General features: G+C 45.3%; 1 protein-coding gene across 2 annotated transcripts in view; it reads right to left on the bottom strand.

The window, feature by feature from the left end:
- The window catches only part of col5a1 (procollagen, type V, alpha 1), an 83,845-nt gene that overhangs the window by 49,348 nt on the left and 15,236 nt on the right, over positions 1 to 19,261 (bottom strand). For both annotated transcript variants that reach the window (XM_030435668.1, XM_030435669.1), the window contains exons 2-4: positions 15,649 to 15,816; positions 8,933 to 9,146; positions 7,740 to 7,902 (exon numbers count right to left, since the gene is read on the bottom strand). In XM_030435668.1, coding sequence (XP_030291528.1) covers positions 7,740 to 7,902; positions 8,933 to 9,146; positions 15,649 to 15,816 — 545 coding nt within the window. The remainder of the gene's footprint in view (positions 1 to 7,739; positions 7,903 to 8,932; positions 9,147 to 15,648; positions 15,817 to 19,261) is intronic.

Raw genomic sequence — 19,261 nt, 5'->3', positions numbered from 1 at the left:
GGAATAAACAGCGCAAACCAACGCTCATTAATTCCCCACATCCCCACAGGGACACCTGGTAATGGCTCTGTTTACCGTTTAACACGACGGCTTCTTCGAGAAGCAAAACCTTGAGTCTTGTTTCTCATCGTTTTACTGCTCGTGTGTCAGGCCGAAGGAAAGACGGGTAGGAGGGCCCCACAGAGCAGGATGAGACTCTGGGAGGTCCGAGATCTGGCAGCGTTTTGAAGGCGAGCTACTTTCACAAACGTATTTACACAGTCGCCCCTGAGCTCTGAGCCAGGCCTTGGGTTCCCACTGCCAGCCCACACCGGCATGCTGACAGTCCCAGCGCCTGGGCAAACTCCAACCTGACCGCAAAAACCAAACAACACATTGAGGAGGTCAGCCTGCCGCGCAGAGGACATAAATCAGCGTGGACACGCGCACAAAAATGCACAAGGACACGCTACATACGCACGCACACCTATGTACCTCTAGAGAAACAGGGTGAAACCTCTACCAGACATCAAGTAAATCCTCACTCACATGCACTTTCCCCTCCAGACTGTAGCTCAATCCCAACGCTCAGAGCAGCTGCCAAGAGCAACAGGTCCGTCTGCCACCCCACTTATCCAATACACAGCACCTTAACCATTCCCTCACCTCGTTGGAGCCCATCTTCCCAGCCCCCATCACACTCCCTTTTCCGTGTGACGTCTTAATTCCACCTCCCTAAGGACCGCAGGCGGCCATATTCCCATTTCCCCTTCACTCGGGGGTGGTGGTGGAAACCAGAGCGGCTCGCCTCACCTAACAGACTCTGTAGATTCTGAGTGTTTGGCTTGGCCATTTGCTGAAATCTACATAAAAAAAAAAGTGCTGAGGGCACACTTCAGCGCTTGCTGACACAGTGAAGGAATAACAGAGGGAATAAGTGGGCGAAAGACAAACATCTGACATGAGTTAGAGAAATTCTCTTAATTATCCGTGGTGGAAAAACCATCTTCCCCGGGGCTACTGGAGTCCCCACGTCCTGTTCCTCCTTGGAATTGTATAGAAGTAGTGTGCTATGACAGTCGAGCATGGCATTTACCTTGGATGTGATTATACAGACACATGTGAATACAGCAATCCACGCGTCTGAGGAGCTACTGTACATTACAATTCAACACTGTGTGATTTGGAAGCACTTTTTAGGTGTTTTAAGGGACAATACGTCATCTAAAAGTGACATAATGCTAATGTTGTTACACAGTGAGTTACACAGCAGTAGGATCTTTACTTGAAGCTGTAATCACCTATTATCAGTGATGACTGGTGCTTCAAAAATGTATCCAGATACAACTGCATTACTTATTTATTTTTAAATCCAGTTCCTCCGAGTCAAATCTCAAGTGCATCATTTCCTCCTTCACTTGGCTTGTCTATGGGAAAACTGCAGCTAGACAGTTTGTCTAGCATTGTTTATACCACTGACAGCAGGCTGAATAACAGAAACATCTTTATTTGAGATTTATACACTTAGTAAACTGAGCGTTCTCTGTCTGTTTCAAATTGCTTTTTTTCCCGGAACCGACAGTCCAAAACCCCAAAACTCATGAATGACAAAGACAAGCTGCGAATCCTGACATTTAAGAAGCAGGAAACAGCAAATATCTGACATCATCGTCAGCATATAAATGACATCATTTTAAAATAGTTGCCGATTAACTTTCTTTTGTGGCCTAGGGTTAGTAAATTGCAGTTACACCACTAATCAGAGCCGTCCACTTGGGATCAAATCTACTTTACTAAGATACATTATTTTCGTGGAAACGGGGCCTCGTGTTTTCTAGGACCAGACCAATCATAAAGACCCAACCAGGGCATCAAATGTCCAAGTCTCCTCTGCTGAGGCTCCACGAGAGAAGTCATTATCCACCATTTATCCACCCGAGGTAGACCTGTTAGTGTTCGTTTGACACCCTCACAGTTTTTTTTGCCTCCTCTGAGGTTGTGTTTTTGCTTTTGTCCATTGGTTGGTTGGTTTCTTGACTGATTTGTCAGCAGTTTTACACAAATACCAAACAGATTTCTGCAGAACTTGGATGGATGATGGGACTCAGCCCAGAACGGACTCCATTAAAAATGTTCATTATTTCATTTTTATTTAACAGTAGTACAATTCAGTGTAGATTCAAATAAAAATCTGGATCCAGCAGATATGTCGTAAATACAAAACAATCACATAGACGAACAAAGGATTTATTTGATATTGGACGAGGCTTGGTTGATTTAAAGCTTGCGGTTGTGCCTTGGCAGAGGTATGCACTCTACTGATTGCCGTTCTAGTTTACAACAGAAACCAGAAATGTTGGACTGTGGAGCCGCTGATTTAAATTAAAAGCTTTACTTGAGCTTAGGTGCAGCTAATAACAAATAATAAGACAGGAGCACAGTCGAGGCCAGGCAGCGTCAGCTAAACCGATTTTACTACTACCTCGGAAACCGGGCCAACGTGGGCTTAGATCGGATTCTGACTCCGAAAAAAAAACCTGCTACAAATATGGAAAGAGATGATGCAGTACATCCTCCTCGGTCGTAAATTACAACAACCTCGACAGGTGAGCGCATCTTTACCTCGGATGACTGAGGAATGTGAACTGTAAATAAGGGGGGGTGCTGAGCGAACGGCGGGGAAAAACTGAGGAAAAGTCCTGAGGTGAAGATGAGGAAACAGGATGTGTTAAACTCGTCATGCCATCACATAATATTAAGGCTCTTAACGAGCATCAAGCGCATGTGTTGCGTGTTTTTACTACTTTTTCCTGGCTCCGGCTGCACTATGGGAGCCCCACAACTCAGCTCCATCCATCCCAGCCCTATTAAAGGCCTCCCGATCCTTCGCGCTGCTCCTCTTCCTCTAACTCTCCCACTCATTCCATCCCTAATCCTTTATTTCAACATATGTTAACCTCAGTCCTCTTCATCTCAAGTCCATTGTGCGTTTCTTACCTGTCCTTCCCCAACTTATCACCGCCCACCCACACACAGCCACCCACCACCACCACCACCACCCTCCCCTTCCCCTTGTTCAGGACAGCCTATCAGCGGATACCAAGGAAACCTCTGGATGATGTCATGCGGTGAGGCTGCCGTTCCAACACTGACATCAGTAGAGAGAGAGAGAGAGAGCTCCTCATTCTTTCCAGAGTATGACCCAAAGGTTTTGGCTCCACGGGCCGAACCTACCGCTCCAGCTCCCCCTCCGCTCCTCCATCCCGAACATCTTGCTTCTCACAACAACCAAAATCTCGAATGCGCCAAGTTTTAGCTCACATTCATACTGGATGAGGACGCTTTTGCCCTTTCGCTGCAACAATAACGGAGGCCAGACGAGAAGTGCTGTGTCTGTACGGCTCCACCTGGGCTGCTTCGTTTCGCTCAAAGGTTCCCTGGACCCGATGGATTTACTTCGGAGTGACGCCAAGTGGTCCGTCTGTCCCGGGCCAACCGCAGCAATTTATTTCACTGAGCGCTACGTGGAGCCAAGAGATGGGTATTCAATTATCTTCAGTTTTGCTTGGCACGCCGACTGGGAACTACAGTGATCGCAGAAAATCAGGGGACTCATTCTGCAGATGGACTACGTCGTGCAGGCTCCACCGTCTGAACAGAGATTAAAGTGCACTGGAAGTACACATCCGTAACCCTGCTGCGGTTAACGAAGAAAAACAACACCGCTAAAACCCATTAGCTAGCAAAAGATAGTCCCTTAATGACTGATTTTAAGACGTACATAACAATCCTTCAGAGGGAGTAATGACCGCTTCATCTGAAACAGATGGGCAGTGATTACCCGATAAAATACCTGTCCTCTTATATAATCAGCACCTAAATCACCTTCATGGTCTTTACTGGCGCACGCTACAGCGCTCATATGTGAGCTGCTCGGGGGGAAGAAAAAAAAAATAACATTATGGTACTTATAGAGTGCAGACGCTCTCCCTGCGACCGTAATAACCATGTCAGAAACCAAACCACAAACCAGCAGAGACTAAGTGCTACCCGCCTCCTGTCCTGACTGCTGTATGTAAAGAAAAAGGCCTCTGGAGAACTTTACAGGCAAAAGGAAACGCAAGATCAGCTGCGTTTACATCAGACGAGCAGCACAATCAGGATCAAAAACGCCTCTTGTAAACCAGCGGTGGAAAAGTAACTAAGTGCATTTACTCAAGGACTGTATGTAAGTTCAACTGAGGTGTACTTTACCTGTAATTTCTACTCAGCAATTGGATCAAATATCAGATTCATAATCAGAAAAGAAATATTCATATTCAGCTCGATTATCATGCCACTAATCATACCATAGCATCAATGACTGACCATGTGAGTGTGTCCAGAAAGGCCCAGAGAGTAAAAAGAAAGGTTGGTAAATCATAACAGAGGAAATTCAAGCAAACGTGACCGTTGTCAGATGAATATATCATCCACCGAACGAGAACAACAAAAAGTAGCTTGGCTGCAATCACTGCACAACGGCCCAGAGGAACAAAACTGCGTGGGTGTCCGTGGCGAGTCAACGCTGCAGAACACGATGGTGTTATCGCGTTCAACACGGAGCGCCTGAGTGACAGAACAAGACGTGTTGGTGTGAGTTCACAAGAGTTAAAGAGACCTGAGAGTTGAGCCATTTTTCCAACTGATCATCTTTTATTTTTTGCAAGATATTCCATTTTATCAGTCTTCGTGTGATGCACTTAAATCTCCCGTGACCTTAAATGAAAACGTGGGAGAAAAAAAAAAACAGCCCTCGCCGACTGACAGCTCAAAAGTGCTGCTGCTCTTTTCTTGTTATTTCCCCTTTTACATGCTGTTTTTCTAAAGAGATTGACTGGAAATTGCAGCCTCTTGAGTCAACTGAATTAATCGGCCTGCCAGTGAAATCAAATACCTTTTTGGTTTTTTTTTTTTAACGTCTGTGTGTGTGTGTGTCTGAGTGTGTTTCCGTGCTCAACACCTCTTGGTGGTAACTGACTCTGGCAAAAGCCAACACAGGATCAGACTGAACTGCGGAGGGGAGAAGGGAGTACGAGGAGGGAAGGAGCGCGGCCCGAGCATAATTTGGAAACTATGTGGCATATTTTCCATTTTGTGCACGCACTGGAGCCTGTCCTGTCTCCCAACTGGCAGACGCACAGCAGGAGGGCTTTTTAACATCTCTCGCAAAATATCTGTCTGTTCCCACGGTAACCATTGGACTGTTAACGCGGGGCTCTGATAGCCGGGTAAAGAGTTTTTACATTGTATCACCTCCATCTCACTGACGAGAATACCTCAGCGAAAAACATTACAGCAGGATTATAAACCGTCGTGTGTGTGTGTGTGTGCAGTCGTCTTGCTGGCAACTGGAGGATTTTTTTTTTTACTAGCGGCCATTAGGCTGAGCGGGAAATAACAGCCAAGATAGAGCACGTATACACCAACATACACTCGAAACATCTGTATTTATGCCTCATTAGACTGTTCAAGTCAACAACTACATGAGACATGTGAACATAATCCATGTAATATGAAACAGAGCTGCATTCCCACATCCAACACTCTTGTGGAAAATGCATGCGTATACAGTTCAGTTCATACTATGTGTCTTTTCTTCGGTTGCCAGGCGGTGATTAACGATTTTGAACGAGTTCAAGAAGTGAATTTTTAGCGTTATTTTTATATTCCATCATATATCCGGCTCCCCGATGGCTCGGCAGACCAACTAACTTTCATGGATTGTGTGTGTGTGTGTGTGGGGGGGGGGGGGAGTGATGTCATATTTCATTCTTTTTGTCAGCGGTGAGGTCAGAGGTCAGCTGGCTCAGCATCAGTCACATCAGTCAGCCTCTGTTACTAATTATTATTGAGGGCCTCAGCCTCACAGACTAATCCCCCTTTAAACAAGCACAACTCTGACAGGACAAAGACAACACTATTCCTTGTGCCTTTCTCTGTGTGTGTGTGTGCGTGTGTGTGTGTGTGTGTCAGTGTGTGTGTCCGTCACAGGGGTTATGTTTAACAGCCACAAATATCCGCACAAAAGTCTTGTTTTTAGGCCGCTCGCTGAACTGATTCGGATTCTTCACACGAGGTGAAAGCGACAAGCGTTTTGCTGCGATGCACATCAGGGATCTCTGGGCATCATAAAGCCCTCCTGACAGACTTCCTGTCACTGGTCAGATTAACATTAATCTTTCATCTCCAGCCACAGAAAAGACTTTGGAGACATACGAAAGAGGAGGAAGGAAGAAGGAAAGCCCTCATTGTAATCATGAAAACCTGTCAGCGCTTGTTAAAAAACCTTTGTAAACAATAACTTCTGCAGCCGACTACGGACACGAACCCACAAACAGAAACACAACACTTTATTAGGTCAACATTAACTTGTTGCACTTATTATTGACTAATGTGGCATGACAATATTTCACAAGTATTAGTTTTTCCCTCAATAACGTCCTAAATTATGTTCATCGATTGGAAGTAAGCTGAGTTGAATAACCAGCAAATGTTTGAAATATGGATAAATCGATCAACTAATTGTTGCAGGTCTAGTTTTGTCACATTATAACTGATCATATCTATAGAGAATGACTATTCTTGTAAAAAGTTTAACCAAATTAGAGATGAATCAACTTGCTTTACATAAATATACAAGTTTTACTTATTTCAAGTTGATTTAACTTAATCTCTATGTCTCTTTATCTATCTATGTTCAGACCACTTCAGAGTTGACAGGAGTTCTTCCAACATCAAGAGTTGTTTAAATCAAAATGACGAGTTGGATGGATCTGCTGTACTTCAATGACTTCAATCAACTCATCAAAAATAAGTTTAGTAGTGGACTTCCCAGCATGCACTGGCCGAGAGTTGAACTGAGACACTTCCTTATCATAGTTTGAAGAAGACATACGTGAAGATGCTGCGATTCGTTAGGAAAAAGGACGAACTGACTCTCAAACTGAGAAAATGTCTTCGTGAGGTTCATCAGTTGTTGATTCAACTTAATATCTTGTGCTTTATAATGACTAATAAAGAGCCACTATGCGATGGAAATGCTAATAACCAACCAATTAATTGTTAATTAACCCTCATCTAACGTGTTACACCATTTGATTTACAGCTTCTAACAGCTCGGCAGCCACAATGATGCAAAACTCAAAATAGCGACAACCGATGAAGCACAGAACAGAACTTGGAGACGTGTTTTCGTGCGGACGATGTGGAATATGCGGCACCTAAAATTAAAATTGATTTGCGATTGTGTGCATGTGCGAGGCTGGGTGGCAGAGGTCGGAGGATCAGATGTTTTGGGGGGTCCACGAGCTGAATCCACACATCTATAGAGGATGTGGCCGCGACCGCGCTCCCCATCCCATGTCCCACGCGGCGTTGGGGAACTGGGGATGACCATCGTTCGCACCACAGCCACATGTGTGTGAACTGCAGAATCTCATTTGCTTTTATCTAATTTGCTTGAGGACTTTAAATCACAGTGAAGTTGGCCTGGTGACCGCTGGTATGCAAACTTGTTTGGTACAAGCCTTGAAAATAGAGCATAATTGGAGATCAATCCCAAATTGGGCGCAATCAATTCACACAGAGTCATAAACCAAAGGGACACGGTTCAGAAAACTTGCATGCATCTGGTAAAAAAGAAGGACACAAACATACAAACAGTTCTAAATGTTGCAAAAACAAAACATGTATACGAGGAATTAAAGTTCATTTCCTACCTCAAAGACTTCTTCATCAAGTATTCTAGTTCCAAACACTACAATTCCCTTGGTATCGACGATGGGGCTGGCGCTTCGGAGCAGCCTCTGGGCGGTCTTCTTTTTACAGTCCAGAATGAGGGTGATGGTCTGCTTGTGCACACTGATGGCCACTCGATGCCATCTGAAAGGGGAGGTGAGGTTAATTCACACACGTACTGGGTTACATCCTGCCCTGCTACACACTGCTAACGCCCCGCTAAGAGCCTCTTTTGTGCTCAAATTCAAATGTAGCCTGTTTTGTTTGAGCGAAACTGAATCTCACTTTATTCTTTCTTTAAATCACTTTTTTTTTTTTTTTTTGTTGACGCAAATTGAATTCTACACTGTGCCTGCGAGCAGAAGACCCATATCTGAGGACACTTTAATCCACATTAAAGGATAAAGTCACCTTATAATGAAAATTCAGTCATTATTTATTTAATTTCATGCTGCAAGAACAAACATTTCTGGAGCTTTACAGCAAAACCGCATGGCAGGATTCTCCTATATCCACTGAAGTCGATGGGGACTTGTTTTCAAACTTGAAAATACAACTATAAAGAAACATTAAATGGCTCAAAACATTTCATCTGTTGTAATCCAAGTTTCCAAAAGACCCGAGATCCTAAACTTGATTTGGAAAAAGGTTATTTACAGTCATTTTGAAGCAGAAATCGTCGCTGTAGCCGCTAAGCTAACAGCATTAGCGCAACAGCTAAACCCTGCGTCAAAGGAATAAATCACATCCTTTCACACCACGACTTGAATTATGCAAGACAAGCTGTATGGAGCCATTTTCATGTTTTTTAAGTCCACATCTACTTCGGTGGATTTAGGAGAATGCTGCAAAGCTGTTTTGCTGCGACGCTCCACAAATGTTTTGTCGCACAACGAAAATTCATCTGACTTTCCAGCAGCATGAGCGCGAGTAGATATCGACTGAATTTTCGTGTTTGGGTGAAATTACCATATAAAGTGTGAGGCATTAAATCACAAACAAATCCACTGCAGATAAAAGACCACCTGGGCCGGCTGCTGCCAAACAAACTAAACCACCCTCAAAGCCCACATTCACCTGGACTTTAATTAGAGGGGAGGTTTGCATTAACTAAAAGCAGAGCGTATTGTACTGATGGATGTTCATCGGGCAAAACAACAACAAGCGCACGTACTTTCCGTCAGCTAGGTTGACTCCTCGGAAGAGGGGGTAGTCCTCGGGGCTGGGTTTGCCTGTGTGGTCCTCGTACAGGAAGACGGGAGAGCGGCCCACTTCCAGTCCGAGCTGCTGGATGCCCTGTTCGTTGTACACAGACAACAGGAAGGACTGGCTGCCCTTCTTCGGCTTCACTGTAGCCAAGATGGAAAAGTCCTCCGGGAACGAATCACCTGGCAGGTAGGACGACGGGTTGGACAGAGAGAGAGAGAGAAATGTTTTGGAAAGTTAAAAGTAGCAGCAACCATTCGTCATGACTATTCTTTTTTGTCTCCAGAATGTTGTAATCGTATTATTATTTTAGGACACCGCGCTCTTTAGGGCCGGGGAGGAGTGTCGGAGGTATTATCGCTGCTCCTAATGGGGGAAAAAGAAAAAAAAACGCTACAAAAACAGACAAAGATAGCTTAGATTGGAAGAATTGGGAAGACGAGTTGAAAGGAAACATCAGCGATTTGTGGAGTGCCCAAAATGTAACAGGATAGGATTAATGTGAGAGGGGACGGCTGGCAGACTTAGAGGCCAGCCAGAGGAAAAAAAATACAGAAGTTAGCAAAAGTGCATGGTGGAGCGTTTCCAGCGCAGCACAGGATGAGAAGCTTAATGACAAAAGCATGTGATCCTGGGAGACTTCTGTCGAACTTTCCCTCCTCCTCCCCCCCCCAACTTCTCTCTCTTCTCCCACAGCTGATCGATCTAACAGACGCTGCGAGGGTCCAGCGGGGGGAAGATGGAATAAGTCAAAGTGAAAACTTCTTCATGCAGGAGAAACAGTTAAAGAAGTGTGGAAATGGAAATACCAATCGTAATTTGGTATTTGAACGCATAAAATGTGCAGAAACAGACGTTTAAAAAAAAAAAGGGGGGGGTGTTTGCCTCCATCTGCATGCTTCGAGTGTACAGCCTCAACTATTTCCTCCATTTTGCTCAAGTGTGAGGCACATCTGCCGAGCAGATTCCCTTAGTGGGGTGTTCTCAGGACCCCAGAAAGAGGGCGGCCTCTCCAGCTGAGCTTACCAGCTGAGGAGACCGCTGCTCGCTAATGTGGAGGTCAGACGGAGAGAGTTTTTCAATCTTTTTCACTTTGGAGAGTCGATCTGATTATATCTTAAAACCACTATTGTTGTGAGAAAAACCAGCTCTCTGGATTTTTGTTTGAACAGAAGCAGAAGAAGCCATTATGATTCCATTAGCAGATCCTCTCTGTTCAGTCTGTGCAGATTTCCAGACGACCGGAAAAGAGAGAAGCATGGTCTGCGGCTGGAGCGGTTTCGTAGCACCTCGTGCAGGAATCAGACCCCCTCCCTCTGCCACCAGCTTTTTTTTTCTTTTTTTTTTTGGATGAACAGCAGACAGGCTGGAAAACACTAAAGCGGAGCGACTACGGTTCAGGTAGCCAATCAGAAGCCGTGGAGGAAAAAGAGACGCCTCACAGGGAATGCGGTGTGGAAACCTGAGGTCAGGAAGAGATAGTGGAAAAGGAAAAGAAGAAAAAAAGCGCCCGAACCGAACTTGCCACCAACGTTCAGCCGCTTTAATTCTTTATTTTCTACGTTTTTTTTATTTCTTTCAGCATCTGCGTGTCTGTCTGCCATCCTGTCTTCCTTTCCCCTTTTCTCTATGATTCCTTTATTAAATGCCAGGCATCAAATCGCATCATGCGGAGAGCACATGCCTTGGCAGAGTGCTCCCTGAGGAATTCAGCTTGGCATCATATGAGAAACATTTCTTTAATTGACGGATGCTTCGACAGGATGGTGTACGGCAGACAGCAGGAGAGAGAGAATATAAGAAAGACAAAGGAGAGACAGATAACTCTTTAGAAAAGGAGAGCGGAATATGAAAGGAAACATATTATTTTATCACTTTCAGGTTCATAATGTTTCATAAAGAATAGGTTTTCATGCTTTGATGCTCAACAAACACATCAGTTTTTCCCCGTCTGTCTGTTGTCTGTTAGCTCCTGCGCCCCCCTCCCAAATGCCCAGTCTGCTCTGATTGGTCAGCTCACACACGCCTGAGCCAGTGACGTAGTGATGTCACGAAACCACTGAATTAAAGGTGGAGCTACTGACGAGGCGTTTCAGGCGCTTCTGTGGGAGAGAGACTTTAAACTTTTTAACTTTTTAACTTTAAGATGTTTTACATGCACAACAACACCAACAGGGAAAAACTTAACAGGTCTCCTTTAAAATATCAAAGTTAGCATGCAAAGAAAAGGGAGGTGGGAAATAAAACAGATGAAGGCACGTCCGTCACCACATCCTGTCGCATGAGCCGTGTCTGTCGCAGAGACAATGAGTCAGCGCTGGCTCAGGACCAGCTGTTTGTGTGGAGGTCAAGGGTCAGCTGGGGTGTTAAAAGGGACGCCAGAAGAAGAGGAGGAGGGCGGAAAATGAGGATTTTCAAATTCAAGGTTCAGCTCTTTTTCGGAAGGCAGAATTAAAACCCGTCCCTGAATAGAACCGAAGTAGCATTTACACAGCCAGGTGTCTCATTTTGCGGATTCGTGTTTATGCAGCGTGTCCCGTCCTCCCTGCCATCACTGCGAGGTCAGAGACGGCCTGAGGGAAGGCTGACTGAGCACTCTCTCTTGCGTTGGCGTCCCACCTCACTCTCTCCTCAGGACCTCATGGCAAAGTGTATGTTGAGGAGGGGGGCTGGGCGTTCAGAAAAAGCTCGGGTGTCTCTGGAATGCGTCTTTCAAACCGCTACTTCAGGCCACCAGATGAGAGATACCTCATTCCTAAGTTGGTGTGCCGGGACACGGTGGGAATGGAAAAGGCTGTGGTGCCAGAGGTCCTGGGAGTTTACAGCGACAGCACCACCGTCAGTGTCTGGAATGACCCGAGACATCTTAACCGGCCAATCAGACACAACCCAGCAATTTCCCCCCCAGATTAAATAACCAATTAAAGTCGCCTTTTACCTCGACGGTGGGAGAGGTGCACCTCGGTTACTCCTCATGTGCCAAACTTACAGAATGCCTCAAACGCCGGGGAGGGGCAGGAGTGATGATCCTGTCTGCCATCTGTCAGTAGCGCATACAGGCAGGTAAATGGGTCTAGAAAGTCTTAGTGTCCTGTAATTGGTCATTCAGTCATCGCCGTGTCCAAATCCCTCCATCCCCCTACGAGACGCGCAGCATTCCAGTGGGATTGCACATTCGGCCGCGGAGACAACAAGCGTACCTGTCTGCTGGCGGGAAGACAGCGGAAAAAATAGGATGGATGGATGTGTGTCAAGTTCGAGGTCTGAATAACCACCGTGTGAGTTAAAGCTCTGAAGTTTAAGAGCAGTGAGAGACGGATCTGCGTATAATTACACGGCTTTTTGTTTGTTAACAGCTTTACTTGGATTAAGCGCGAAAAACAGCAATTGGAGGAGCGTCTTATTCTCTGTGATCCACCTCTCATTACTTGTGGCTTCTGGGCTAGAGCGGCGATCATCAACCTACAAGTCGATAAGTCCGTCACATAAAACAAACCACCGACTGTTTTGATAGTTGACTGATCTTTTCAGTAATTGTTTAAGCGAAATTACCTCTTAAATGTAATTTGTGACAATGACTGAAGAATCTTTAGGTGTTGGACTGTTAGCTGGACAAACGAAGCGAGCTGAAGACGTCATTTCGAGCTCTGGAAAATTAAGATGCTCGCTCTATTCAAGGATGCAAAGAACACGACCACATGCAACCTGTTGCTTTGAGAATTGATTCTAAGGTTCTATTGATTACTTAGAAAGCCATGAGGGGCCTCACTTCAAGTTATTTAGGAGATCTTTCATGTCCTCTTCATAAAATCCTCAGTTACGGCTCCAACGACTTTAAAATGAGCTGCCTGCGGAGACCGCAAACTCAGTCTCGTCTCTTAAAATCACTTTTATTCGCTTTGTGTTTCATTCGGCTTTGTGAAGCACTCGGCTACACTATCCCCTGCTGGAAAAATCAACTGGTATTGTGGCTATAATGATATAAAATGACATCTGATATCAGCAAATCTTCGCTAACTGTCATGCAGAATCACAACATTTTGGGTTTTCTGGATTTCCAGTCGCCTCTTTCTCATTTCACTGATGGTGTCGTGCATCTTCACCATCTTAATTGATTCTTAAATGAAGCCGCAAATGAAGGCATGATGCTCTACATGTGGGATGGTGCATACCACACATAATAACAAACACGGGCAATGTGTAACACTCTTGTATCGCCCGAGGCCTAATGAAGTTAGTACAAATTTGTCGATCCCGAGCCGTGTTTCCCAACAACAGGACCATCTTTGTAGTCTCAGCTCAGCTAGCTGAAGCTCACTGTACGTCTCAGCAGAGGGTCCAGTGCCATCCAGCCACAACAGTCCAGACCACAAGAATGAACGCCAAGTGACAGCTTACTCTGTTCAGACACAATGTAGGAGCCACTGCATCATTCTGTCCTTTCTGTCTGGACTATTGTTGGCTGTTGTCCATGATGGCAAGCAGCGTCGACTCGGGGGTGAAGAAAACTCCCCCCACAGCCAGAGATTTATGGGGATTTGAATGTGTATACGCACTCATTTTTTAATCTGGATGCATGAAGAGTTACTGGATGAGGTCAGACTTGAGACATGGGAAGTGTCGGGGTACTAAAGTTAAATAGGGCAGACGGGCTTCATCGGCCCTGTTTCTTCATTCCCGTCTCGTTCACATCATAAAGGTAAGAAGGGAACGCTTGTGTTTTCGGTGCCTCGGTAGTTTCAAAATGAATCATCCCTTCCACATGTTTGCCTAATGATTGCATGTCTGCACTCGCTCGTTTCCAACACATCATCACAGACTGTCTGTGGTTACCAGGTCACGGGCCTGCGCGCTCTCAACTGCGGTTTTTAATTATATCATTATTACATTATTATAGTCATAACAAAGCGAGTGTGTTTTGCATGCTTTTGTTATCTATACGTGGCATTATTTTTACTTTTTCAGGGCGGCACGGCGCTGTGCTGATGATTTAAAGCTAATTGTACCTCCAGGCTTCGAGCCAGAGTCATAACTCAGTAGCAAACTTAGTTAAAAGGGGGAGAGAAAAAAAAGGGATGGATAAAATGATCTCACAAGTTTGTAGCTGCCTTCTGGAACATATTAGCTGCACATTCTCCCAGTGTAGAGGTGAGAGAGGGACCACAGACAGCTAGTTATTCTGTTTGCACCTTAAAGACCGTGTGGTGCCGATTGTGAACTCCTCCAGAGTCGGTTTGTTTTAAGCGGACTGTTATTTCGGATGAATCCAGAGTAGCATGAGTATAATTATAGAATGTGTATCTAAACAGGGCTGCGCTGTCACAGAGGCTTCAAAGCGAGCAGTATTTGTTTGATTGGAGAGCATGATCAGGCATGCAGGCCATAGGAGCCCTGTGGCTCTACTTTAAGCCCCAAAAGAAGAGCCACGACGCGGATCAAAGGTCCTCTGAGGCCAACGCAACGTCTCAGAGAGGCGACCATGAATGGGGCTGTCATCCAATCTAAGCTTTGTGGGAGCTTTGCGAGCAGGAAGGGTTATTATTTCTCCCTCTTTCTGCATCAAAACCACATCATTTACTTCTTCTTTTATGCTTTTTATATCCCTAAGCTGCATGGAAACCAATCACAATAATTGCCGAAACTGGTCGTCTTGGTCGCAGGAATTATGGTTTTGAATTCCCGTACTGTAGAACCCAAAACAAAAAAAAGGAAGAGGGTAAGGAGAGCCTCGCAATGTCTCACCGGACAGACACAAAGAGGAGAAAACAGTGCGAGGCAGCAGCAGCAGCAGCAGCAGCAGTGTGGGAGAAATGATAGAGGGAAAAATTATGGCGCTTGAGGGAAAATAAAGAGAGGGAAGGAGGGAGGAAAGTGAGGAAAGATTACCGGAGAAGGAGGAGAGAGAGGAGAGCACTGCTGCAGCAGTAACCCAAAGCCACGTCAGCACAATAGAACAAGGCAAAAGTGGAACCCCAGACTTCCCCTCCCTGCTACCACCCCTGTTTTCACTGCTTTTCCATCGTCCGGCTCCTCCTACAACATCAAATATTACAGGGCTTGATCTCTCATGCATCTGGTGTGTGTTTTTCAAGGGAAGGGAACGAGCATTATCTAGACATTTCATTCCACATTTTTATGTGTGTGACTAAGCAACAGGCCCGAAAAGAAGTGTCCAGATGTGCTAAACACGTCTGATTTATCTATAAATAAAAAGCCTGTCGACTTCCTCCAGCGCGTGTTTTTTCGTGAGGGGTAAACAAGGTTACGGGGAGGGTGAGGAGGCGCTGCCAAAAAATCTCATAAACCGCAGATAGTGTCGACATAAATAATCAAGTTAAAGGGGCCAATAAAACTTTCTACCTGGAGGGGAGGGGATGAAAGGAGCGGGCCAGGTGGGAGCAAGATTTCCAGCTACGTTGAAAGTGTTATAATCCCACTTCGGTGTGATGTGAGGGGGTTAAAGGTCGTGACGCTGAGCAGATGGCAGAGCGGAGAGAAACTCGGAGGATGAGTCAAAGCTGTTGGAAAAAGCTCCGCTACAGCTGCGGCGCAAGCGTTGGAAAAATTAGCTGGTTTTGTTTGATGTTTCGGAGAGAGAGAGAGAGAGAAAAGAAATGAGAAACAAAGAGAGACGACGGGTTTTGTTGTTGTTTTGTTAATTCTCAGATGCGGAGGGTTGCTCACCTGGGTACAGCTGTTTGGTGGGGGCGCTGAGCTGGGCGTCTTTGGATACTCTGTAAGCGACATCGGCTCCTTGTGTTGACCTCCTATGTGAGCAGAAACCCGTTGTTTTCGTAACACCCTCGGGTAAATTGGGAAAATCTAAAATCTTCAAGAGGTCTGCTGGTTCGGCTGCGGAGAGGGAGAGAGAAAAAAAAAGAGAGACACAAAAATAAAGTTTTAATTGTCAAACTCAGCAGGACATATTCCTAAATATACAGCCGGAATATTTCATATTGACAAAGCATATAAAAATCCCAGAATTTCTACATTTTCAAATGAGCTTTCATTATGGCCATTTTTTTTTTTTTTTTTTTTTGACCGTCGCCTCTATTTTTTGCCGTCTGCTGACTCAGGAGCTGCAGTTACTCAGCAGGAGTTTGCACTGTTGTGGTCCAGAGAAGATTTCTGCTATCCATTTAGGCGCTAAACTGAGATGTGCCCGTTTATAGAATCACCATGATCATGGGTTGCGGATGCAGCAGAAACCCGTCCTTCCATCCATTTCCCCGCGACGCTAAACGTACCGCTGCCTCCCTCTCGGCCACAACCGTGCAATTAGCACACTCTCAGGCCGGTCGTCCCGGCTGTAACCGGGGCCACCGCAGAAGTACACTGGGTCAGAACAATGTGACATGGGGTTTGACCCTGCACCGCACCCTCCCGTGCCAAAACCACCCAGGACAAACAGCTGTTCCTGCAGCCAGATGCAAAGACAACAGGCTGCACAATGGCACCATGCAGCCTTATCCCAGCAGAGATAGGGACAGAAGAGGACTGGGACCTTGTACTTGCGTAAGGACAGGGGCTGTCAGGGCGTTTTTAAAGGAGGGCAAACACCAACAAAAGGAATTTATGGCACAGGGGTTTAAGGAATAACACCAAGACAAAAGCAAGCATGCTGTTTTTATTCTACTGCACGTGAGAGTCTGAGGCGACCCGCACTCAGGTACAGCAGTCCCAGTGTCAGGCTACAAAGACCACACACACCGTTCAGGGAAAAAAAAAAAGAAAGAAAAAAAAATTCAATAGCCCCGTCCATCCATCCCAGAGTGAAAGGGACGCTGGGAGAGAAGGTGGAGAGGGGAGGCGGGCAGAGCGAGAGTGTTTGTACATTCTGCGTTACCACTGCAACGACCTCCAGCTGGATGTCATTACTTATGACTCACACGCAGCGCAGATCAATTCACAGGAACAAAACGAGGGAAAAAAGCTGGACATTCATAAACAGAGGTCTCCATTTAAGAGCGATGCGGCCGCATGTGTTCGTCCGCAGCTGTACAGCGGCGGCGGAAAAAAAAACAAAAAAAAAAACAGACTTCCTCCTCATCAGCTAAAGTGTGATTGCACGTTGCCTTCATCGTCCAATGATCAACGAGATAAAGACTCAGTTTACAGAAAGCTCACCGAGACTCACTCAGGACCAAATGTTCGCCTGAAGACATTTGATTTACACGCCGACTGCCTGACAACAAATACGAAAACACGACGAGAAAACATCCTTTGCAGCGCACACTTCGGTCGCGGTGCAATCACTTTCCATCGGCCAACAAATCAAACGCACTTTAAATATCCGTTTATACACCAAAAAAACACACACACAGCAGTCTAAACAAGACTGTGAAGACTACTTCAAGGAGTAAATGGATTATTACCTGCTTCTCATGGCAAATACCGATAACAAGAAGTTGATAACCTGTAGTTTATGCACACCTGAGGGTAAAAACGGACAAGACTTAATGAGCAAAGATGGATGATGTCGTACTTCTATCTTCTGCTTCTTCTCTGTGTTAATTAGTGGTCTGAAAACCAACTCTCTACAGTGCAAACAGCCACTAGCTGTATCAGTAAAGGCTGGACGGATACCGTTAAGTAGCTGATAACATAAATATCCCGATATCTGCGCCTGAACACACTGCAAAGACTGCAGCCGACATCAACTAGCGCGAACGCTCTGCGCCTGCGTCAGAGGAAATAACACTCCACACCACCAGGTGGCGATATACAAACCGCTGTTATCAGTTTCAGACACACGGAGAATCTGTCTCGTCTAAAATATTGGCAAGGCTTGGAGGCAAAAAGGAAGGATAAGCTCAATGGGTTAAATGAGGAATATTTTAACATTTATCTTCTCATGCGTTGAATCAATCAGCCAATCAGAACGATTTCACCATCGGGTACCGCCGCCGATTCTACAGCTAGGGGCCGTGAACGAAACAACGAGGGCCAAAGGATGCTCCAGGTGTTCTGGAGTCTTTAAAACCAGGTAAAGACGACACTTAAGCTGTATTTGCACAGCGCTGTCTCCTAATCAGTATGTTCTCGTCTCATCTCACTTTCTATCTCCCCCTCTCTGAAGTCAGCCCACTTTCGCTTGCTTGCAGGAAGTCTATCATCCAACCCAAACTCTGTAATTGCAGTTTCTACACATTGTGAACGCAGAACTAAACACTGCTTCAGGGGACATTTGAGGGCAAAGACACGTACCGGCAGCTCATCTGTAGAGCACTACACGAATCCGAGCACCACACCCATCTGTGTTTTTTGTTTTTTTTTCCTTTTTAAACCCACCTAGGCCGGGATTTACACATAGCACATACCAGGAAAGAGAGAGTCTCTAAGTAGGTGAAGGGTCTAAACAAAAAGACAGCTTTGTCTGTCATCAGCTCATAATGAAGAGACAGACAGAAACTCGCCCACCGGCCAGGAGATGTCTATCATTCACCCTGATGACAGAGGTTCATTTAATGAGCTTGTCTCTGAGCGCTCTGCAGCCGGGTAATCATATGTCAGAATGTCAGAGCGATGGGAAACGCAGCTCTGGAACAAACTGCTCGGACTGATCCGACATTAATCAGACGCTTTGTTCTTCATTTTCTGTCGCTTATAAGCGGGGAGATTGCGAGGGCTGGCTGACAAACGTGACGCGTATGATGCAGAATCTCTGGATGTGGAGAGTTTGTTCCACTGGTGGCTTCACAAATGAGGCGTTCAAGGACCTGACTGCTTGTAATAAACTTCTAAAAAGTCGTTAGAGGACACGGCATTAAAAGTAGAACTAACGAATGCCCCCAGGAAAGTATGATGATTTACACCTGCGTCATTAAGGTGTGAAATTTTTGATTTTACATATTTTGATTATATTTAAGCGCTAAAAATGTTTAATGCATTCGTTAAACGAGGGCTCCGTACTAACTTTTTCACACTGGTTGCACTGGTGCACCCAGTCTAATTTAATTCATAAAGCATGAATTAAGTTGCAAACACAGTGTTGTTTTTCTTCACAAAAAGGCGTGCATCAAGATATTTCGCGTTAACGTCGATTGTTTTAAAAAATAAACACCAGTGCGACCCATTAAAATGTTTATTTGCGCTTGACAGATTTTTGGGCATGTGCGACCGGAATAATCGCCCCTCTGGAGCCCAGCGTTAAACATGGACACCAAAAAGTAAACCGCTTGAATAAATAGTTTATAATTGTCAGAATAAACGTATCACGCAATAGACTTGTTAACCTTTACGAGACTTAGCTGATTTTTAGTTTATATCTCCGCATTTTATCGGGTGTGGCGCAAAA

Source organism: Sparus aurata, chromosome 12 (genome assembly GCF_900880675.1).
Source record: "Sparus aurata chromosome 12, fSpaAur1.1, whole genome shotgun sequence".
NCBI lineage: Eukaryota > Metazoa > Chordata > Actinopteri > Spariformes > Sparidae > Sparus > Sparus aurata.
Note: the sequence above shows the minus strand (reverse complement) of the source record. Positions and strands in the feature narration are given on the sequence as shown.